Here is a 25,183-nt window from a genome sequence, read left to right as displayed (position 1 = left end):
ATGTGAACTTTTGTTGGGATATGCAGAGAGAGTCCTTGTTGACACTGCAGTATTTAAAGCCATCATTTCGTTTTATCCCCAAATTTTTATGGCTATGAAATCTCCACTAGCAACAGAGTAGACTTGTCCAATCCATGATCACCATTTGTATAGATCAGAGCTTTGCCTAGGTTTTGAATCCCTTGAATATATAAATCCGTGGGTCATTGCAATAGCTTTAGACAAACCTGCAATTAAAGCATTAAAAATTCAAGTAATGCTCAGGTGATCCCTTCAGATCCTAGCCTTAAGACCAAATTTTCAGTGGTCAAAGGAAATCTGTATAATTGAGAAGATGATATAAAATATTCTTTACTTGAAAGACCCTTCCTGTATTTCATTCATTCCTTGTTTCCAGAAGCAACAGGCTCCAAGGAAAAAGACAGCACAAGCAATTCCTGTAAAAGCTGTAGACAACAATACAAAGAATTTGATGGCCACTTGCAATTAAACGCAGTCATATCAACACTAGGGGAGAGATTTAAAAAGGCACCATCTTAAATCAAGCTCTCTCTCAAATTGTCATCTGCCCAAATTCTATTGTTGGGGTTGGCAAAGAGGTTTCTGTGGGACTGAAATTAAAGGATGGAGACTGCTGAAAGGCAAATTATTTTGATTTAACAAGAAAGTTTCTGTACTTCCTACCTCCCAATGTGCAAGTGTAGAGGCCAAAATTGCTAATGTGAGCTTATCCCACCAAAGACAGATATACATTTACACTACCACCCAACATTTCACTTTGAGTCCTCCTCCCTTCCCTCAAATTCTCTCAGCTTTCCCTGCTACCATCAATCACTTTTTCATCATCCTTTCTGACACAATCAGTCCCATTGTTCCCTCCTCTTTACCAGTCTCTTTATTTCCCTTTCTCTCCATTACTACCAATCTCTTCATCCCTGACAGGTTTACACTCTGCATCCCCTCAGCTCGATCCCAAACAATTAACTCATTTTCCTCCGCAGTCTCTGCATCCCCAGCTGTCATTTCCTCCTCCCAATCTCTTCACAGTCTGGCCCTCCCATTGCAGTGAGAGGGAACTTCAGGGAAAAGCATTTTACATCCCATTAGTCTCCTGTTCACCTTTATTCCTTATTGGTTCATTGCTCCATTCTCCAGAATTAAGGAAACAAACATGGCTCTCTGCATCAGCAACTGTTTTACTATCCTGTGTACTAGACACTGATTTATGGAGTACTATAGCCACCATTTGCTGCTCAGTAAGTTAACCTGGATCCAGGGTGAGGCAGAGAATAACTGTAGTACAAGTAGCCAAAGGAGAATCTCAAGGTAGGGAGTCTACCTTGAGGAATGGTAGCTGGGTTGTATAACAGAGAACAAAGTACCACATGCGGAAAGGAGGTAACAGGAGGCATGCCCTTTGAGTGACACAGCATGGGAGCCTAAAGTTGAGATGGGGCTGTAAAGTCACAAAACAAAAATTTTGGTAGCAAGTGGTATAAAGTGAAGTGGCTGGTTTTATCCTGATTTTTATTAGGATTCGGGCTTAGCTGTTAGGGCCTCTGTTTAGGAGACAGGTTTCCTGGGTTCTGCTTTTGGCTTTTTGCCCAAGACAAATAAAAACAAATGTATAAACTCTCACAAAAACAACACATTATTAACTACAGAGATCTTAGCTAACATGTATTCATCTCATAAGACTATTATACACTACCAAACAGTACGCTCATTTATTTTTTTCATCTAAAGAAATTCAGTCTTGTTGGATGCAGTCCAGATGAAAAGGTGCTTAAGGACAAGGGTCATGAAAGGAGGAGAAACAGTTATACCACAAACACATTAAAAAAGAAAAAACACACATCCTAAACAAAATCAGTCACAAGCGATGGAACTACTAATCTTTATGGACAAAAATATTTTAAGTGAAAAGTAAGAAGCTGCCAGACACAAAAATGAAAGACTTACCTCCATTTCATACATAGGTGGCCCCAGGATATCTTTTAAGGCATGGAAATCAATTAATATCGGCATTTCAGGGGGCAGAGCCAGGTCGGGTGTGTCACTGATGGATTCTGTTTTTGCATCTTCTGCAATGTGCTCTCTGCAGTCTAAGAAAAGAAAATCTCACTTAGGGTTTATAATAGTATTTCTTAACATGCAGATAAAATTCTTTATTACCACAGAAGAAAATAAAGACTCAAAAGATCAGGATAATTAAAAGAAGTTTATAAATAAACCTAAAACATTTAAGTCTTTCAAAACTATCCACTTAGATAAGAAAATATTCAAGATAAGATTATGTGCTCTCCAATTTTACAATTATGTTTAAACATCAGAGTTATTTTAGTGGCTTAGAAGGGATAATGTTAACTCAGATGAGGATGGGAGAGACGGAGTAACGTTGACCTACAAATTATTTCTTAAAACTAGGTTGTTTAAAATAGTAAGCCATTTAGTTATTGCATCCACAGAACAAAATGAACAAAGTTTACTTCGGGGTTTATATTTTCCCTCAGATACATGCATGCATGATATCTGTAAGGTCTGATCATAGCTAGTGTACCATTATGTGGAAATAACATGCTCTGCATGTGGCAATAACATGCTTATAGTTATGTCTTTTGCTAGTACTTTGTAAATATAGTCAACATTGCATAGAATTGCATCTTTTTGAAAGGGGCCAAGGACTTGAATATTTAATTGGCAACACTCAGAATAAGTTCTATAAAATGAAGCAACAGTACCTGGACTATGCCTGTATCAGACATTGTTCTGCTACATGCCTGCAATTAGCTACGACGATCTTGCTTTTGTGTTCAATCTGGTTTAGTAATACAGGGGTGTAGACAACCAGGGGACTTGGGGATTCCATTAATAAACAAACACTGAGCACAGAAGAGAAGCTAGTTATCTCACTTGAAATCTATCTATTTTATAGTTATGGTACAAAACTACTGATTAAAGTGATATTCAATACCTTATTTTAAACACTCCAGTGCCCCCCTGCCCAAATAAAAAGTTGTCTGTACCCCTGTAATATCACAAGGACAATGAAGTTTGCTGTTCAGTAGCTCTACTTCCCTCACCTCAATCAACAGATTCCATTCCTATCTTCCAAGCAGTGTGTCCTATCAATCACTGATGACTGTCAATTGGGGTGGCAGAGAATGGGAAGCCTGCTACATGCAGTATGTATAAAGAAGAAAGCCAACTGTGTGGAATGCAAACATGTCTGACTGGGGCTCATCAGATCCTGACATGCTGCATTTCACATTACAGGCACTCAGAGGGATGCATCAACCCACTCTAATAAAACTCACCTTTCTTGCTGCAACCCATAAGCTCTCAAAGAATACTCTCATTTCTTGAGATCCGCTCTTAGACGGCTGCTTGAGGTCACTTAGAACTGTATGCACAAACTGACTTCCCTAGTTTGTACGGTGGCTAGCTCGGTACACACTGAGCAAAACTGAAGTTAATAAGAAAAACTCCAAACGATTTCAATGAGACCATGACTTGGTGGAGTTGCTTTGTCTTGAAATGTTATCCCTGCACTGGGATACTGTACTACTAAAATGAGTGCCTCTATTCTTTTATTGTCTGAGGTGTCTCTCTCCAAGGTCCCAAAAACTAACATTACCATAATGAAATTCCTAGGCAAAGATAAATCACTTCTAGATAAGCTCTTATAGATATATTTGTGTGTTGCTTATACACCTTACAGGGCTATGCCACCCAACTAGCCTGACCCTTAGGCCTACTGTACACCTAAAATGTAGGTCAACCTAGTTACATTACATCATTCAGGGCTGTGAAAAATTTCAAGACCCAGGCAACGTATTAAGGTTGACCTAATCCCCACTCTGGATGTAGCTAGATTAACAGAAGAATTTTTCTGCTGACCTAACTATGGTCCCTGTAAGGGGTGGATTTACTACAGCAACAGAAAAGCCCCTTCTGTCACTGCAGTGTCTACCCTGCAACAGTGCTACTGTATCACTTGTGTAGACATTCCCTTTTAAACAAAATACCTGAGGGCGACAAAACAGGATAATCCAGGGATTTAGGTACTAGCTTGAGATTCAGGCAACCTGGCTTCAGTTCCCTGCTTTATCCGCAGGCTTCCTGTGTGATCTTAGGTAAGTCACTTTGTCGCTCTGTGCCTGAGTTCCACATATGTAAAATGGGGAGAATAGTACTTTTCCCTACCTCACATGGGTGAAGATTAAGAACTGCTCAGATACAATGGTAATGGTGGCCATTTAAAATACCTCTGATACATAGCTTCAAAGCTCTCTTAACCTAGACTATTTGTGAAAGTATAATTCTTTGCACACTTGTGATGCAAAGAACTCCTCAGTGACAACTGGCAAGAGCGTTACAAGGATATCCTGATTCTAGTATGTACATTTTGTTCCACTAAAGAATGTGATGCGATGTTTTAAATGAAAGCGAAGGTCACTGATCATTCTTATTGTTCTGAGATGTATGTACAAATATTACAAAAGTAGTTATGTATGTATACTGAAAATATGATTCTATATCATTTTTCTGTATCACAGCAGAAGTGAAGAAACAAGTTTCCTGTCAGACAGGGATCTGTATTCACCTGTCTCTCTGCTGGAGACGAGCAGGAGACAAGGAAGATATGCCCTTATCCAGCACTTACAAAGTAGATGGGCAGCACGCTGAAATTCATGAAAATAAGATCTGAACCAGCCTTGGTTGCAAGTATTGCAGAAGATATTTGGGGTGAGAGAAATTTCTTTAAACAGAAGGTTTACCCTGTTTAATCTCTACAACATGTTATGATTTTGTTTCCATTATCCTTATTCATTATCACTTGAATCTTGGATAATAAATATAAATACATCTCAGTGCTACGGTAACAAGTTGCTGATCCTGAACTGAATCACTGTACACTGCTGTGACAGCAGACCTGGTATTTCTGTAAGAATTCTGTGGATAAGGGGCTGGACGCTACCAGGCAATGCTTCAAAGGGGTCAGTGTGCCTATTTTTAACCTGCAAGACAATACTAGGGCTGGCACTGCCCAGAGGAGAGTGCTTTGGTGGCTGACAAACTGGTGGTATCAGGCAGCTGACACCCAGTTAATCATAAGCAAGTCTCCCTCTGCTAAAGGCAAGAGGGTTACAAGGTGACTCAGTCTTGGTACCTTTGACAAATAGCTTCAAAGCTCTTAACTTAGACGATTTCTGTGTGTATAATTTTTTACATACTACTGCCTGCCTGAATAAGCCAAGGAATTTAAACATAGCAAGTGCCATTTGTGCTCAGCCTCCACGTTTCCTGGCACACACAAGTGCCAGCGTACTGAAGAAGATACTGTAAATAAGGGCTCAGTTGCCGGTGGAGTTAGATCCAGGTGCAGAAGACTGATTATCATTCCCTTTAGAGCATTATGCAACACACTGGAAATATCCAGATGTTTCCATGGCAGTGGTGGTGAACATTTTTATTTGTATGTATAGTAGTAGTGCCCAGATGCCCTGTGGCTGCTATTGTGCTAGGCACTGTACACATATGCATAATGATGATTGTGCTACCCCAAAGATCAAAGAATAAATAATCTAGGAACAAGCTAATAAAATCTAAAAACTTATTTACAGAGGTAATTCCTTATTACCACATGATGTAAAAGATTCCAAAACTTCCCTCTCCTCACCATACTATTTTAGGAAATAAACTTCTGCTGCTCCTTCAAGAGAAGGATACTTCACATAGCCTTCTTTTCTTTGAAACTTCTTTCCTCTCCAATTCAAGTGGAGTGTTCTTACGTCCAGTGCGAGGAATCTACTTTCCTCCCACTCTAGTGGAGGCTCGTAATTTCTATGACTATTGATCAAAGATACCTATGAATAGTCCTTTCCAGGCCAACACTTTCAAATACCTGAATTAATTCAGCATTGAGAGTTGTCCTCTTTCATAAAGGAAACTCATGTTTCAGTGTGGAATAGAATAAGACTCTAAGTCTACATTTTATAAGGCATATTAATAACTGCCTTTTTATTTATTAGCACTCTCAGGTACCCCTTTATGAAAAACAATGCAAATGCTAAAAATCGAGGAAGTCGCTTGTTAAATCACCATTAACATTCACACCAACCTCAGTTCATGTGTTAACATCAAAGAAACGTCTAATTATCCCAACAGACTTTTCACATTCAACATACAGCCATCAATTACTTCAAGACACCTCCTCAGACTGGTGTCCCTCCAGTGGTTCATGCTTTATATCATATGTTGGACTAGGATTTCTGCTGAGGTGGTATGCAAAGGAAAGCACAATGGGGTAGAATGGCTATGAAAAGAGTAGAAGCAGTAACGACAGCCGAAGCATGGCCCAAATGTTATGATTCTGACCCCTAAGCCTCTCTACACAAGCAACGTATGTTTGAGTCTGCATCAATTTTAGCAAGGCAGAACTAAGGCTACATCTACAACTATGAGCTAGGGTGTGATTCCCAACTCGCATTCACATACTCACACTAGCTCTCATCAAGCTAGCACAAGTTAGCATCAAGCTAGCACAGTAGTGTACTGTGGTAGCACAGGCAGTGGCAGAATAGCTTAACTGTGCTGAGTATAAACCTGCCTGAAACTGGTGGGTACGCACTCACTGTCCATGAACCCCAGCTCCACTACTATTTATACTCATGTTAGCCCAATGAAAGCTAGTGAGAGCATGTGTACACAAGCTGGGAATCACACCCATAGCTTATAGTGTAGACATATCCAAAGAAACAACCACTGTGTGCTTCTCTAGCAACTTGGCTGGAAATGACAGTGGAAGATTAGTGCTATCAATTCTGTGCCTTCAAGACATGAACAAGCTGTTAATTATTTTTAGCAGATGTATAATGTTGGATTTTTTTTTTAAAGAGAATAAATATTCAGGGAGCACAAGCACAGCTTGTTTTTGTCCTAAGTCAAGATATTTTAGTCAAAGATTTCCACCCCCAAGCAAATATACGATTTCCACATGAGTATTTCTGCCTGCTCTTACTCTACGTAGTTCTCTGTATAACTGAAGCATACACAGAGGCTTCTTGTAAATAAGTCAGTAGTTAATTGCTAAGGCTATCTGCTTTATTAAAAAATAAGTTTGTTTTCTTTGTGCTTAAAATAACCTAATTGAGTAAGCCCTCTTCTATATTCTGTAACAATAACGTAAGGCACTCAAAACTCCCCATCTTCTACACAATTAACTTCAACTCTGACCTTTTCTTATGTATTATTAAATTTAAGCTAAATGTTCCAAAGTCTAATCATAATCAACACTATTTTTTTTACTCCAAAGATCACACTTTCTCGCTTCAATGTCTTAACAAATAAGTGTGTGCTGAATATGAGGAATTCAGTAAGTACAAAATAATCAGTTTTGCATTCATTATAAACATATGCACGTGCACATAAAGGCACAGCCATAAATCATGATGTAGGTTACATGACACTCTACCTAACTATTATTTGCAGTGTTTTTATAGACATGTTGGCCCCATGATATGAAAGGAGACAAGGCATGTGAGGTCATATTTTTATTAGATCAACTTCTGCTGGTGAAAGAAACAAGCTTTTAAGCTCCACGGAGCTCTTCTTTAGGTCTGGATAGTTGAGTCTTCTCTCACTGATCCACCTAACTGTCTAGAAACAATTATTCAAGAGCTATTGAAAATTATAGATTCAGTCGGAAAGAATAAACTCAAATCTTCAAAAATAATTAGGAGGGGAAAAGGAGAGGTAGGGATAGAATCTAGTCCAGGGACAGGCAACCTATGGCATGCGCGCCGAAGGTGGCACATGAGCTGATTTTCAGTGGCACTCACTGGTCCGGGGGGGGGGGGGGGGCTCTGCATTTTAATTTAATTTTAAATGAAGCTTCTTAAACATTTTAAAAACCTTATTTACTTTACAAACAACAATAGCTTAATTATAGATTATAGAAAGAGACCTTCTAAAAATGTTAAAATGTACCATTGGCACACGAAACTTTAAATTAGAGTGAATAAATGAAGACTCGGCACACCACTTCTGAAAGGTTGCTGATCCCTGATCTAGTCTGTTCAAATTTAGCCTTAAAAGGAATAAAAATAAATACATAATTACATAAAATAAAAGGATGTATGTGACCAAAGTGCCAAAGCCATGACAGGAACTTCATACTTCGTGCTGGAACTACATTTTCTCTTCTATTATCATGACATTACTTCAAAAATAAGAATTGTAATGTTTAAGTATTTTAACAATTTAGAAGAAGCTCAAACAGAAGAGGTAGCCTGTTTTAGATTCAGACATACTCCCAAATGAAACTAGAATTGCTCTTCCAAAGCCAGCCAAGAAAGGTAAAAAAATTGTTTGTGTTTCTGAACAGCTCAAGTGTCATATCTGACCCCAAATTATCAATCCTTCCTTTTACAATACCTCCTTAACTAAGAAATATAGTGCTGGACGTAGCCAATTAAGAGTTTTAATGCACAGAAACTTATTTAAAATTGATGCATACAGATGACAGTAACTTTTAGTTTAATATTAAACAGTCCCATGAGAATAAAAGGACTGACACGGAGTTCAATTTTCAAGACTGCCGCTTGTTTTTTTAGGAATACAATGAAAGTGAATAAGCAGCAGTTCTGTACAGTTTGCTCGTGCTGTACCAATAATGTCTGTCTTCTGATAAATACTTGTTTCCACACAACAAATCTGGTTAACATCAGCTAACCAGGTTGTTTCACAAACAGAGATTCTGATTATGTCTGTTGACCAGAAGTGAGATGGAAAACAAAGAAAACTTGAAAAAAAAATTCAAACAATATTTAATGTATCATGCGCTGCTTTAGCGCATGGCTACGAAAGGAGGACAAGATCTTTTATTTTTTTTTAAAAATCAGCATAAAAACAAAGGGTTTTTGTCCTTAAATGCAAGAAGGGGAAAAAGGCAACATTCTCTTCTCCTTAACTAATTTACAGTATTTACCTGCAAGATCCCCACGGTATGAGAGACCACAGACCTGGTATTCCCTACATCCCTCCAAATTAAGAAGGAAATCCACAGAACTGCTTTATAGGTGGCAGTTAGGGTGAATTAGAAGACAGTGGTGGTTCTTACCTTCCTCAACCTAAGGAGAATTTTGTGGGAAACCTGTTTAGCACCAGTGTGTTTCATAATGCCATTCCACAGACAGTATTCTACTGTACACCGCTAAGGCACAAGAGATTAATTTAGCAAAACACACACTGCTATCATTGGATTGCCATGCAGTTATTATACAAGTTTAGTCTTTACCCAAAATATTCAATTATCCTTAAGAAATTGATGAGGGGTATTAGAAAAACTCAAGAGAAATTTAGGTTCAGGAAAGTGAACAGCTCCACAATTTTCCACCTGTGGTCCTAACTCATTCAATAGGTGTTTGCTGATGTTTTTGTACTGACCAATTTGTGCACAGAAAAGCATCTTAGACTATAGCTAGCAGAGCTGTTTTATTTCCACACTCCTCCCTCCGTCCCAAATTAATAGGGGTGAATTTAAGCACTCATGAAGGGTGCTGGATTAACGATCCTGTGGAAAGAAGTTCTCTGTTGATGTAAAATTATCATGCGGGTATTACAGGACTGAAAGGGTTGCAGCACTTGACTCAGACTCAGGAGACCTGGGTTCAGTTCCTGAGAGTGTCACAGATATCCTGTGACCTTGGGCAACTACGTAGCCTTGTCTCTTGCTTTTTGCCTATCTTGTCCATTTAAAAAATGTAAGATCTTTGGGAGAGGGACTGCCTCACAACATATGCATGTACAGTGCCTAGCACCATGGAGACTCAATTTCAGTTGAGGACTGTAGGCACTAGTTTTAGTGCAAATAAAATAAAAATATATAATTATTCTAAATCAATGCTCACTCTGTAAAAACAAGCTTCAAACTAACCGAATATGTAAACACTATTTCCTCTTCTTTACAAGTGCAGGCTTTGAGCCCCTGTACTGTCATTCATTGTTTTTCTCTCCTCCTCTTCTCAGTCCGGTGAGGTTTCCAGGAATACCCCAGAGAAGTACTTTTTCTTAAGCTCACCTGTTGCAAGGATGAAGGCCTAAATTCTTCTCTCAGTTACACCAGTACAGACCCAGAGCAACTCCTGTGATATCAGTGGTGCTACAACTTCAGATTTTCAATGGAACAACAGAACAGAATTTGGATCACAAACTATTCCTTCTAAAGCAATCTTCTAGGGGGTGACATCTGGACCTGACAGACAGCCTAAGTTATCTAACGCATAATTCTTTTTTTCCAGCATTTTACTCTAAAGCTTAAGAACTACACCTCTACCTTGATATAACGCTGTCCTTGAGAGCCAGAAAAAAATCTTACCGCGCTGTGAGTGAAACCGTGTTATATTGAACTTGCTTTGATCCAACGGAGTGCGCAGCCCTGCCCCCCTGGAGTACTGCTTTACCGTGTTATATCCAAATTTGTGTTATATTGGGTGGCGTTATATCGAGGTAGTGGTGTATATATTCAGGTGTTATTCCACAAATGTACTTTTTTCCTTTCAAGGGCCAAATACTCAAACTCACACAATTACTATTCCATCTTGCAAACACACATATGCTTAACTTTAAGCATGTGAGTAGTTCTGCTGTCTTAAAGTTAAGCACGCATGTAAACACTTGCGGGATCAGGGCCGTAGACATTTCTCAAAAGGTAATGGTTCAATTAACTTCAATTGGAATATGTTCATATGAGTAAGGGTTGGTTGCAGGATCAGGACTCCGGTCTGCACAATATTTTTAAAAGTTGGACATGAACATCTGATAGCTGAAAGTGGCTCAGAATCAATAAAATATTTCAAATTTGTTTTATAATTTTCGTTTAAGGATATTCTGGTCTTGGTATCACGCTTTATATAAAACTCCAACACATTTTTTTATTTTGATGTCATGCAAGAAAGTACTGACAAAATGAAACATTAAATGACAAATAGTTTGTTCCCACAACCAACTTTTTTGACAGCATCTGAGCGACTTGGCCTACATAAGGAAAAACAAAAACCAAAACCAAACCCAAGTGATTTGAGAAGCAAACCAAGCATTATATTTTTCTAAGATTCCTTAAGTATATTAACCACAGTGCAATTTTATTCAAAATTTACAAGGGCCTGCAGCTATACCACTTTGGGATTTACTCTCATCAGACTGAATGAGCCAGCTCCCCAGCACAGTGTTTAAGGAGGCCCTGTGCTGCTTGCAGTGCTGTTTTTTTGGGTTGGGATATAAAACAGAAGCCCTCACCACTTTTTGCAAGAAAAGGGATGTTAGCCCAAGTGTTCTAATTTCCCATACACACTACAAAAACAACCATGTTTGTGACCCAAACATTTAACAATCAGATTAAGAAAACCACATGTTTTTAGCCCTTTCTTGGAGTCTCATCTCCTCACACTGAATGGGTTATTGTTGAGGCTTACTACCACCTCAGAAATGTAGTCTCTTACAGATGTATTTTACAAGAGTGTTTGGCAACAGTATGTTTTTTTGACACAGAAAATTCAATCAGTAGTTTAAAATAATTTGCTAGGTGACAATGGTAATGATGATCCACTGCGTACTCATTAAAAGTAAAACCAGATTGCATCATTACCATACCAAAAACCTCAAACTCAGGCTAGGAGCAAAAGTTTGAACATAATATAATAAGGACTTTATTGTAAAATTACCATGTTCCGATATAGTACTCTTCTCAAAACAGCTTGTATTATTTTGTTTAACTGATGTTGAGGAAATGTATGTTCACTTGAGAACCCGAATGAAAAATCAAAACGAAAATACAGATTATATATATTTTTTCAATTGATGACATATGCTTCAGAAAATACAGCTGGGTATAAATACATTAATAGTACAAAATAAACCCCATATTTTAAAGATAAGTGCACAATTCTGTAAATGACTCTAGATTAGCAAAGATCAACTTAAAATCCCACCTGCCTTCTAGATCCTTTCCATTATTCTGTGTTTGCCTGCTGCCACGTTACACCTCACAAACACAAAGACAACCATTCACAGCTCAATGCTTTTGGGTCTGCTCCAAACAGTGTGTCAACCAAAAATACTAGCGTTTCACTCTGTTTTGAAGCAATTACTTTTCTAGCTGGCAGGAGTTGCAAGTCCAGAACTAATTTTACACTGTAAATAACTCCCTTACTGGATTACTTCAACTTTCTAATACAACTCCTTTTTTGTTCTGCAAACTAACAGTAAATAATTCATAATATCAGAAGTTATGTTATTAAGCTAACTTTTAACTGTTTCATTAGAAACTATGATAATCAGGGTCTAGATACCCCAAGGGAGAACAGAAGGTTTAATCCCCCAGAAATAAGCAGTTAAACCAACTGACAGCATACTATGTTATTTAACTGTAAGAATATATTGAGTAAAATCTTCTATGAATGCCTGTAAATACAATGAACTTACTAGTCATTATGAGATATCTACACAGGTTATGGTTGTGAAGGTGTGTGTGCACATATAGAAAATTGTAACTGTGGTGCAACTTCACAAAAACTGTAAAGCCTGAGGTTATGTTTATTTTCTATGTAACTGATATATGTTTGTTCTCCCCCCTACTATTTCATCTTCGAATCTGTGGTTTTTCTATCAAATAAACTTTTTTTTTTTTTTTTTTTTTTTTTTTTTATCCCAAGCAGGTCTCTGGTGTGAAAACCATATTGAGTGTGAATGCCAAAGGGAGCTGATAACTGGGGGGTAAAAGCTCAGGGAGGACCTATTTGGTGAGACCTGGTACTGGAAGGGATGTTGGTGTCACCCTGCAAACGGTAACTAGGCTAGCAAGAGCCAGGATTAAACCTTTTGCTTGTGGGAAGGCTTTTGGTGTCAAGGAACTGAATAATAGCTGCACAGCACAAAGGCCCCCTAAGTTACAGGGGCAACTGATGACAGAATCCCTTTTTCATCTGGGTAGATCCCAAAACATCACCAAAGTCTTGAAAAATAATTAAATGTTTTTCATTTATCCAGCAATTACATAACTCCTTTTACACACATGAAAGTGAGTTGTATATGACAATCTTTCAATTTATGAAATTTAAAAAATATGCCATATGTAAACACAAGATACTATTCTACTTCAAATAAGTTTTTGAACTGGAACAAAGTTAAGGTAGACAAGATACTTTGCTTCTGATTACCTGTATCTCTATTTTAACTCTGTTAGTGTAGATAGGTATGTACATGAAAGCTCTCCTTCAGTGTAAGATGAAGCAGATGATAGATTCTCTAGTTATGGGGTAAAGTCACTGATAGTATAAGCCAGCAGTGAATTTGGCCTATAATCAATTTTCTGACATTACATACTATTTCTGTAGAAATTCTTATGATCTCATAAGAACACAGGAAATGGCAAGTTGAAAAAGAATATTTTTTCGAACAACACATATTGGATAAGATAAAAACAGAAAGGAAAATTACACAGAAATATCATGTAACAAGAGTTATATAATGGTAAAGTCCATTTATATGTTCCTTTCTAATTAATGGTATATTTCTACAGGAAGAAGTCTGAAAGCTTACTGAACTGCATATTACTAAGCTGATTTTTTCCTGTTTTTCTGGTCTCAGAAAAGTCTCCATTTTCAACATGGAGTGGCCCCCTGAAAACGTATAGTGCATGAAAAAACCCTTGGCATATAATATCTACATATGTTTTGCCCTTAACCTCTTAAGTTCTCCACTATTCATAAGGTTCAACGTCTCCATGGTTTTTGATCATTGGCATAAAGGTTACTGAAAGTTTTTCCACAATACGAGCTTGCTAGGAGCTTTGAAAGGTACTCAGCACTATCTAGGCAATCTAAACAGTGTAGTGTATCTTAAGGTCCTTCTATTGTAGAGAGGAGGACACTAAAAAATAGACAATTATTTGTCTCACAAAACATATACGGAAAAAGCAATGTTTTGAAGTATAAAGATACTGAAACTAATACTCCCATAGCCAATCTAAACAGAAAAACAATCTCTAAAGTATATTCTACATCCTAACAGTAAGAGACAGAATGCATTTTATAATTCACATTTAAGATAAGCATGTTCATTAGCATGCATATGTATTCTCTGCTGCAAAGAAAAAACGGTTACTCACCTTCTTGTAACTGCTGTTCTTCGAGATGTGTTGCTCATATCTATTCCAATTAGGCGTGTACGTGCCACGGGCACAGTCGCTGGAAAGTTCTCCCCTAGCAGCACCCGTCGGGTCAGCTGTGGAATGTCCTGGAGTGGCGCCTCCATGGCGCTCAATATCACCCTGCCGATATTGGCGTTCAATATATGACCTGTGCACGCGGTGTGCACACACCTAATTGGAATCAATATGAGCAACCACTTGAAGAATGAGAGAATTCAGAGGACATACCATGCTTTTGCCACAGTATTGAATTAAAAAAAATATGGGGGGGGCTATTAGTGGTATTTCTTATCCAAGGGATATTAATTCAGAAGCGAAAATAAATGGTGAGAAGACATGAAAACTCTTTAAAACCCTATGAATGAGCATCTGATTTTAATATTTACTACTGTATGGAGATATTTTAAGGAGGATGCATTTTTATTAGAGGGGCAGTGTGGTTCAGTGAATAAAGCAGTTGGGTAGGAATCAAGATACCCAAGTTCTATTCCCAACTCGGCCACTGCTAGACGACCTTGAACAAGTCATTTCACTTTTCTGTGCCTCAGTTTTCCGTTTGTAAAATGAAGATAATGGTACTTACCTCCTCTATAAATAACTTTGAGATCTACCGATGAAAACTGTTATACAGGAGCAAGTTATTATGTGTGGCATAAACTATGATGCTACTTAGGAATCTGGGAAGAAAGCAAAAGTTCTTGCTCCAGAGAAGAGAAAAGTGGCAAAGAAATAAAGCCACAAGGCATGTAGTAAAGCCCACTGAAGGTCTACTTTTTACAATGCTTTTCTACCATATCCCTATTGGAAAGATGACATTCAACACAGACACAAAATGCCTGCTCTCAAACCTTCATCATCCTGTCCCACTGCACAGATACAACCAAACTGTATTTGTACTTCCTCTCACAAAGGGATGTTGAAGTAAAGAATATAAAACAATTTTAAATAAAACAAAAAAAGAGGACACTGTCAGAACAAAATATTAAAGACTTTACAGGGGTTGGTGTCACCCTCTAGTCCATTTTGAGAGGAAAAATTGTCACAATGCCAGTGGCTGGCAATAGCTGCATCAACATCATCAGTGCCAATGGAAAACTCCCCAGTAAAAAAAGCCTGGAAATTGGGTAAAAGTTCAAGCAGTTTGAGTTAATCATATGTTTCAACTACTTTAAGAGTAGTATTCTCTCCTCTTCTACCCTGAGCCTGCATTCACTGCAGAATGGTTTCTCCTGTGCAATTTGCTCTGACAACTTCCACCACTATGATTTGACTAAACACTTAGGGCTGGAATCCAAAAAGCAAAAAGTTTTAAGAACCAAAAGAAATTAAAACAAAATACCCTACTGATAATACTTGAGAGGCTTGTAATCTGTCTTATCTGAGTAAATGGCTTGCCAAAATAAAGGTTGCTCTCTCTCTCTCTCTTCCATTACTCAGCCTCAATATACTCTAGTCTGGATAAACTCGCTTTTCAGTAGCAAAGCAGATGGGCAGGCATTGAAGATTTTTAAAACAGCAGAAAAAATATTGATAGTACTGTTCATATTAACACTGAAATGCTTTAAAATTGATTTGTTTTCCTTTCTCAAATTAAACAGATATGATAATCACAGACTGTTTTAGGTTCCCAGCTATTCCACAGCTACAACTTGTATCTTGTATAACTTCCATCTGTGGTTATTGATTTTGGTCCTAATTAGTCTATCTGCTATCATAAATGACAAACAAAAAGCTGGCTAAGAAAAAAGTTTGGAGAAAAACAGACTCTTAGCAAGATGTCAGGTAGCAGATAGCTTGCCGTCAGTCATGTGCTTATTATTAATTTCCAAAGTTTGAGAAAAAATGCTAGCAAAAAATAGTGTAGTGAGAGCAAATGTATAGACAAATCGTTTTCAAGCTCTCACCAATTCTCTTATCAAGTATTTGTATATTCATCTCTAAAATTATCAGGGTTTACTACAGAGAAGGATGCTGGGACAATGACTGTATATATCACTTGGAAAGCCAAGTTTACTGACTCAAATCTGATTTATTTTCATATTCTTCATGCTATATTTCCATGACAGACCAGTTCACACTTTAAAAAAATAAAATAAAAAGGGTTCTACCAGGCATGAATAATGGGCAAGGTTACTAGAAAAATATATAGGTATAGATAAAATGCATGTTATTCTTGAGATGCAAAACTCCTGCTGTACAACACCTGGAAAACTACCACATTTCTAAGCTAAATCCTGCTGTTTTTATTTTGGAAATACTACCACAGATAACAGTGTTTTGCGTGAAGCAAGACCGCAAGATTTGACCCATATATGATATCTTTACAACGTGGCAGAGCTCTACTAGGACACAAGTTTAGAGTACTGCACATTTCTCTCATGATGTATGGAGAGCTGACTTTAGCTCTGCCATAAGTGAAAGTCTAGCTCATTAACCTACTGTACCTGCTTAACACTCAGAACATTTCATACCAGTAAAACAAATTTAATTATCAGTGTTTAATTGGATTTGGTGAACTTCTGCTACGCAAATGAAACAGTGGAGTGAGAAGACCCAATCTGTGTTAAAACTTTGTCGTTTACTATTCCAACACAATAACAAGATACTACTGCAGCAGTATGATGTTAACTAACTTAATCGTCTGTGCATTTTAGTACAGCGATAACTTTTCACAAAGAAACATTAAAACTGATTGTTAGCAGGTTAGTGGGTTATAAGGAACAATAAATCACTGCCTTCTGTATAAATGGAAAATAAGTATAGACTTGATAAAGCTGAATAAAGTTACTAAAGCTCCGAGAGACCAGTCAGTATTGAGTACTACTATATGCCTAGATCAAATAAAAAGAATTCCAGTACTTACAAAATGCAGAACAATTTCATTTGCACACTTAAAAGAGTTTGTCTCTGAGGGGGAAAAAATCGTTCACTTCCTCCAGACTAACTCAACAAAATGTCAAATACAAACTCTTGATCACTGAAGTGTAATTTCCTAGGGTTAGAAGGACACTGTTTCAATCTATCAGCCTTACCAAGAGCCCTAAAATTCTTCTTTGGCAGATGTATTGTCTCATTAAAGCAGCATACAAAAAACCTAAACATCAGAGTGTTACTCTGCACACTCACATTTCAGTAGGTGACCAGATAACAGTTGTGAACTGGTAGAGTGTTCTGGGTATAGAAATGGAACAAGAAAAAAAATCACAAAAATTAGAACCAGGCCATAGTTCAATCTTTGGTTAAAAAGTTTACTTTATATGAAGAGCAAAAAGGGATTTGTAAAAGTTTGTTTACATTAACCTGATTTGAGTGACTGAAAACCATATACAAATTTAATCACAGATATTGGAGATGAAAAAGGCCTATTTCATTACCCAGTTAATCTTCTTAGCAAGGTGGGATTGTGCCCTACAATACATGTTCCAGGGCCTTATTCACCATGATTTCACTCCAGTTTTCAAATGTGTTATTCCATTGAAAAGCATTTTAAAACAATGCAGTTAGAGACATAAAACTCTAGAGTAAGACACTGATGAATCAGGCCCCAAGTACTGGAGGCACTTCTCAAACAAACATACCACCATGAATCTACTTTCTGATAAAGTACGGAAAAGGAACACAAACCTTCTTCAGTCACTTCAGCACGATCTGGCTTTGTCTCCTTGTGGTGTCCTTCTGCCACTTTCACAGCCACTGCTCTGCAAATAGCTCCAAATTTCCGATCCAAAGAGCGGACTCCTGCCTCTCTAGTGTATCTACCACAAAGAAAATATTTTACTCTGGATTTCAGTCTATAAGCAGAGTATCATCAGTGCTTGTTTCACTTAACAACACATCAACTCTCCCTCCCCACCCCCATCCTACTGCTCTACAGATACATTTTCAATGTTAGCTTTTCCTTTGTTTCTAGTTTACAGATTTCTCTGAAGATGCTAGAACATCCCTAATCTGAGCAGGGAAAAGGAGAAAGGAGCACCCGTGTCTGGAGACCTACTCATAAAATCTGCAGCAGTACTGTAGAAGAGAGCAGAAGAACACACAGCAGACCCATGACCAACTCTTGTTCAAAAGACCAGGAGCAGTTTCAGGGAAGGCAGGGAGAAAAATATTTTCTCCCAAGTAGGAAATGCACAGCTGGGGAAGAATCGGGAAGAGCACTTGTGACATCCCTCAGACAGGAACTTCGGGCAGAAGAGAAAACGTACCTTTCAAAGAAAATGATAGAGATGGGGGGTGCAAGGACGCTCACTATGTATGTTATTGACCAGTCTACAGTGCTCCAGGCTGCTGCCCTCTGCAAGACTTCCCCTGCACTTCCTACCTGGCATTCTTTTGATCTGCCACTCACAGGAAGGAGAGAGGATCATCCTCTCCAGTCCCTGTCATGGCCTCTCTCCTCTTTCTGAAGTGTGAAGTGGATAGCGTAGCCTGCTGCCATTTATGCAGGCCAATGTGGAGCGATCTTCTGCATGACTCCACCCTTGCGCAAAATGTTCATCTCGAGAACTATGTGTGTAGTTTTTGCGCATCTCTAAACACAGCGACTGTGATCATCCCTCATCCTTTAGTGGCATGCGTAAAACTGAGGTGGGAGGTATGTTCCTTGTACCATCCCATCTCATCTGTGTTGCTGGTCCTAGTGCAGGTGCAATTTTAATATCCAAAACAAGTCAAGAAATTCAAAGTTATGTAGCCTACAGCAACCCCCTAACTTAATCCCCTTGTGGATATATGTTCTATTCTCCATTACTGTCCACTGTTAATTTTATTACCTTAATATATATCTGGAGCATCTTGCATCAGTGGTGTTAAAAAATAGTGGAAAATTATGTACTTGACTTTTTAATGTTTAAACTTATTTTTTTTTTGTAAACCATGTTTCTGCAAACATGCAACAGGTAGTGGATTAACACAGTGGTTCTTTACAGGTGACGTTGACAAGGATTTTCCAATCTAGGCATAAATAAATCTTCTATTAAAACAAAAAGCAGCAGGTGATCTGCTAGAACAATTATGCATATTCTGACTCTACAACAACAGAACCACTAGAATAATCTATGCCATTAACTATTCAGTTTAGTGAGGAAGAGATTACTTTGTAATCTTGTGGAAATGCTTTATGGTGTCACATTAAAAATCTTCTATTAAAGTACCACAAGAAAAGTAATCCAGAGCCTAAAAGTAGTGAACAGCACATTTACCTGGTGATGATGTCCAGGGTAGTTACTTGTGGAATTTGAATCTGCTGAGGAGTCAATCCATGCTGTTCTAGCTGTTTAGGGATCAAGTGTCTATGTGCAATTTCTATCTTCTCTTCTTGTGTATATCCTTCAAAAGAAAGCATTTCATTCATCTTCTTACCTATACTGTACCAGGATGTCAAACTTCTTACTAAATTAAATGTAAAACTGAGAAAATTGAACAAAGTAAGTGAGTCAGTTTACTGAATTATATTCAAATCACTCTCAATCTCAAATAATCTCAGGAGTCCATTAGCTCCAACAGGTGACCTGCCTGCCCAACTAGACAGTTGTTTTCCAAAGCATACCCTGTAAAAATGCTGATTTTTGCTTAGATCAGGTCTTGGATTGAGAGACTCCAAAGATTTGGTTTCCAACATGCCAGATGGTACGAACAATCAATGAAAGCAGAAAATGTTTCTGAAGTATGTTATGGGGAAACTTCACATCTGTCCATATACTCTATAGTTACTCCGTTGATAATATGGGAACAATCAATTATTTATTTACTATGATCATCCAAGGTATAATTTTGAAAAAAGCCTCTAATTTCACAGGACCAGTCAATTATGGGTGTACCTATGTTTGCACAGTATGTTTATGAATGATATGTTATATACAACAAACATAACTGAATCAGACATCTATCTGATTTTTGGTTACAAGTAGCTCTTACACATTCAAGTTTGGTAAATGGATACCAGCATTATATCCATTTAAACCCACAAGATTTCAGATACAAAATTAGGTCCCAATCCTGCAAACACGCATGTGTGAGAGTTGATTCACTCAAACAATTCTACTGGGATTTATATGAGTAAAGTTATGCACATATGAATCTATGGATTGAGGTCTTAGAGAGTAAACTGAGACTCTTGAAAATTTGTTCTGTATGCCATGTACAAAGTATCAAAATGTAAAACGTAACAAAAATAAAATCATCAAGAGATTCCTCTCCCCACAAGAATTAGGGGGCACTCAAGAGGAGCTTTTCCTGTGTAGATCAGTGTACATTTCAATGTAGTATCTAGCTGTACACAGCCAGAAATCTGTGACCAGCTAGAATTTAATGGCTATCCATCATTATGATCCCTGCTGTGACCATTCAATAGGGATAGAACTCCAATCTTCCTGCTGCAAAGCAAAAGCTCTCTCTTGAAGATCTTGTGAAGAAACTATTAGCTGACAGCAGGATAGGACAGATATACATCAATCCATTCATTAAAGTTCTTCACAGACTGCACAGTACTGCATCTGTCACAAATTAAGTCACATGCTTAGGCCTAGATTTTCAAAAGTAAAACACTGAACATCCCACACACTGAAATTCAGAACCTCTGACAGTGTCTCACGATGGACATCCAAAAATGGAGGCAATCAAATTAATTAGTTACTGTATAAAAGTCTTGGCAACAGATTCTAATTTTCTGTGGTGCTAGCCTTACAAGAGTACATTTTTTTTCTTTAAGGGAAAAAGCAATCATTTTAGTCAAAGCACTTAAGTGTTACCTGGAACCTGAATGACCTCCATTCTGTCCAACAGAGCCGGTGGAATGGTAGCAGTAGTGTTGGCTGTGGCTATAAAAAGGACTTGGGATAGGTCAAAGGCTACATTTAAGTAGTGATCGGTGAAGCCATGATTTTGTTCTGGATCCAAGACCTTAAAAAGAGTAATCACAAAAATAATGCAATTGCTCCATTTCAAAAACACAAAACACCACATATATGCTCTTATTTAGCTATCTCCTATGTGCTATTCGTATTGAAAGCACGCTTTCCCATTGGATGTCAGTGTCAGATTTGCCTGAGTAAGGCATGCAGTACCAGGCCCTAAATGTAATTCCTGGTCTCTGACATTCTGTCCATCTGTTTCAGTTATTTACTATTAGATTCTATACTGCATGGAAAAAATTGCAATAGAGATCCCTTAATGAAACTTGTGTTTAGTTTAGAGTATTGACAGCAGACAAACACCACAAACTACTGAAAGGTGAACTCTGTACAGTACAGACTGTGTATTATGATTGCCAAAGTTTTCTAAACTCATCCAGTTTACTTCAGCCCAGTGCCACTGGAGTTGCTAGAAGCATTTCAAAATTCAATTATTTAAAATCTCTTATATTAGAGCTTTTATATGCATTACTCTTCAGATTTCTGTACAGTCAATCCTGCCTTTTTAAAATGGTTATATAATTCTCAACCATTTTCTCAAAGTTCATGCTGATTCTGCCTGCAGACTTCATATTACTCAATGCCAGAAACAGCATCAAGTGTTCCACTGAACACGGCTCTGGTGAGGCCACTGACACCAGAAATTAAGAACTGCCTTCTGTCTTCAGGTTAACATTCCCTCTCATGAGACTGCACATATTACGCAAATCACTGTAATCCACCTAATGCTACAGGGAAGGGATTACCTTTCAAGTTATACTCTGAAATAGTAAAGGGTTCCACCTACTGTTATTCAGAGTACTTATAGTGTCTGAAGTATTTATACAGGTAGAACAAAGACTCCTCTTAAAGATCTCTGCTTGCAGAGAAGCCCTCCCCCAAGAAACATAACAAATTATAGACTCTTTTTTCATTGTTTTTAAAGAAATGAAGACGTCTTCATTACTTCACATCTATCACTCAGCCTAAATATAGAGGAACACTGCAGCAAAGTCCTTTTTTCCTAAAGAAATTCACTATTAAGTTAAAGTTCACTGTATCAGGAATTGTCATTTGCACTTAACTTTCACACTATAAACTGACTGACTACTTTTGAATTAATTTTAAGTAGAATCCTCTCCATTTCAAAAAGCTTAACCTAGAGTTAAGCTTTAAAGAATGTACCATTTGCTTCCGGCAAAAAGCTTGAGACTGCTCTAGTTTTTTCCTAATATGCCAATATTAAAAAACTTGGAAATTCAAATTTAATCTTCCACATTATATTTAAATAAACAAAAATTCTACACATTCAAACATGTGAAAATGCAAAGTTAAAATCATCCAAAGAATATTAACTTAACTCTTTATGTGGTCAGCCTTCCATCTTCTCTTCTTCCTTTTATAACAACTTTGTCAATTTATTTTCCGATTAATTAATTTTTGGTTTGGGCTTTTTTCCTCTCTAAACCAGTTTCAAGATGTGCTCAGATTATGGCCAGGACATCCTAAATTTTGCATACCGCCCTCCTCCCTCCTCGACACAGTAACCGTATTACCATTAGCCTTCCAGCTTCCTGCATTTCTATTTCCCCCCTGAAGAGTTTTAAGAAGGCTTCAATTGTAGGTATGGACATCAAATTTTCAGACACTATTTGAACAGTTTATCAGTGGGCTACCGAAAAAAGGAAAAAGCACTGGTTTGGGTAGCTGGTTTCATAAATCTTTCCTCTGACAGATATGGCAATCTCTTGCAATATCCTGGACAAACCTTATTGAATTAAGTTATATCTTACTGTAGTAACTGAATGTATCACTGTGGGCCAGGGATTGTATGCAATTCCATGGCTGGGTGGAGGTGTAATTACGCAAATTCATTCAGTCTGTAAAACTTCTGAAGGGGCACCACCATTTGGAGAGACTTGCATATAGCGGTTCAAACTGGATACCCTAGAAACCAGCAGACAATGAAAGCATTTTTGGATAAATAACCTGGGTTTAAATTACCAAGAGCCTTTGCTCCGATCTAGCAAACAGACAGGACCTTCTGTGAAAGGGGAAGGCCCCAATCCATAGGGAAAGATTGAAAGGACTGACACCAACCAGAGCCCTTGTGGAGATGTTTTCTCTGTAATGCTTTTACCTTAAGAATAAATATGCTTGCTTAGAAAGAGCTGTGTGGTAACTTAACTGTAGGTAACTACACTGTTTATAGCCTCTGAGGCAAAAAGTAGAGCAAGCCTGTTTAGGCAGTCTGACTTGGAGGGAATTCACAATGTAGGCAGGGAACTGTGCAGCCTGGAAACACCTCAGTTAGAAGGGAGAGAGCCTCATGTCTTCACGCAAGAGAGGTCATTGCTGGGGAGCTTGAAGCCTGAGAGCAGATGCTCTGAATGAACCATGGAAGGGGAATACAGGCACTGTTGTCCTGAACTCTGATATCTCCAAAATGAAGTTTCAATCTTCATTATCACACAAACTTCTGCTCTTTCCACTAAGTGCCAAAATTTCATGATCTTGGCCAAATCAATTTCTATTCTAGGACAGAAAGACACACTAGCTCCAAGTCTTACAACATCTGTATCTTTTGCAGCTTATGGAATTTTTTGAATAACTAAGTAAAACTGCTTTCAATATGCTACTTGTCTGTTCAGGAATTGTTAAAATCAGATGGACCATAAAAAAAGATCATTGTCTGGCACCAGCACTGGATGATTTATGAATAAGGCATTGGGACCAAGTTCTCTGCTGGTATAAATGGGGAACAATGCTGACATCAATGGAATTTTACCCATTTGCACTAGAAAACAATTTCGCCATCTATGTTTTATGGTCACTGATGACATGAACTTGTGTAATGACCAAGTAAGATTGTCTCAGTTTGTGATCACGCACAGGGTGGTGCTCTGATGTAAAGTTAAGGCTGTTTGGATAAACTCAACAATACATTTGTACTTTTTGAATAATTTGGGGGGCTGTAAAGTACAATTCTTACTTTTCTTACAAAGTTGTTTGGCTGAAGCAAAGGATAGATTCTTTCAGCCTTAACTTTAGGTTAATAATGGTTTTCCCCAGCGAATTTCCATAGATTTTCAAAAAAATGTTTAAGAATTACTCTCTGCATAGACTTCGTGTACTGCTTTCAAGCCATTTGGTGACTGTGATGATTCTTGCAAACTAAGCAGGGGCTGTGGCAGAGCACAGATCATGCCCTCTCTCCTCCTGTGGTGTTCTATAAGGGAGAGGCTCCCCTCACCCATAAATATATGTTTCCTCAATTCAGAATTTATATCATATGTGGAAGTGGCTGGTAATAGCTAGCTACTATTTATGCATCAAGGCCCGCAACATTTTTAATTTAACACTCCAGAGTAAAAAAATTATGCCTGCTTCAGAGAAAGTCTTTATAAAGCTTTTGTATTACATATTCTTCCATACAGAAATTTCAAACATATTAAGTTCAACAGACAATGAAAGTTATTTTAAAAGAAATTCACTAACTTGCATATCCTCATTACTAGAGTCCCATAGAATTGGCCTTTTTTGTAAAATGGAAAATATTGATGGATGATCATTAATTCTAATGACTAAGTCTTGTATTGGCACCATATGTCCCCTCTGCTGGTAGCATGGAAGGAAGCAAAAACCACAAAAGTCCTGTGGAAGCCGTGCAAGGGATCTACATGAATGGTAGATGCAAATAACGAAGAAAAGTACTCTACTATACTTTACTTCTCCAAATATCTGCCACCAAAGCACTCTTCACAAACCAGAATGTTTCTATTGCAGGGCAGCCCAGATTCCAAGGTAAATGGATATTAGTTAATGCTGCTCAAAACAGCACTAAACTTCCTTTCTGCATTGTGTGATCCTCCATCAGAGGGGTCACAGAGAACAGCCACTGCCCAGGTTGACAGAAGTTGATCCAGTAAAAGATATCACCTCACCCACCTTGTCTCTCTCATATCCTGAAACCAGTACTGCTACAACAACACTGCTAAATTAAAATGGAAGTTCCACACCAATTCTCAGCTAATCAAAATAAGCATTAGCGCAGAAAGCACCAACAGAACGTCACATGTTC

At 37.9% G+C, this 25,183-nt stretch overlaps 1 protein-coding gene across 2 annotated transcripts in view; it reads right to left on the bottom strand.

Moving 5' to 3' along the window:
• The window catches only part of LONP2 (lon peptidase 2, peroxisomal), an 89,464-nt gene that overhangs the window by 18,926 nt on the left and 45,355 nt on the right, over positions 1 to 25,183 (bottom strand). For both annotated transcript variants that reach the window (XM_050923067.1, XM_050923066.1), the window contains exons 9-12: positions 20,962 to 21,112; positions 19,414 to 19,540; positions 17,837 to 17,967; positions 1,963 to 2,105 (exon numbers count right to left, since the gene is read on the bottom strand). In XM_050923067.1, coding sequence (XP_050779024.1) covers positions 1,963 to 2,105; positions 17,837 to 17,967; positions 19,414 to 19,540; positions 20,962 to 21,112 — 552 coding nt within the window. The remainder of the gene's footprint in view (positions 1 to 1,962; positions 2,106 to 17,836; positions 17,968 to 19,413; positions 19,541 to 20,961; positions 21,113 to 25,183) is intronic.

Source organism: Gopherus flavomarginatus, chromosome 14, assembly GCF_025201925.1.
Source record: "Gopherus flavomarginatus isolate rGopFla2 chromosome 14, rGopFla2.mat.asm, whole genome shotgun sequence".
NCBI classification, from domain to species: Eukaryota; Metazoa; Chordata; order Testudines; family Testudinidae; genus Gopherus; species Gopherus flavomarginatus.
This window is presented reverse-complemented; position numbering and strand designations above follow the sequence as displayed.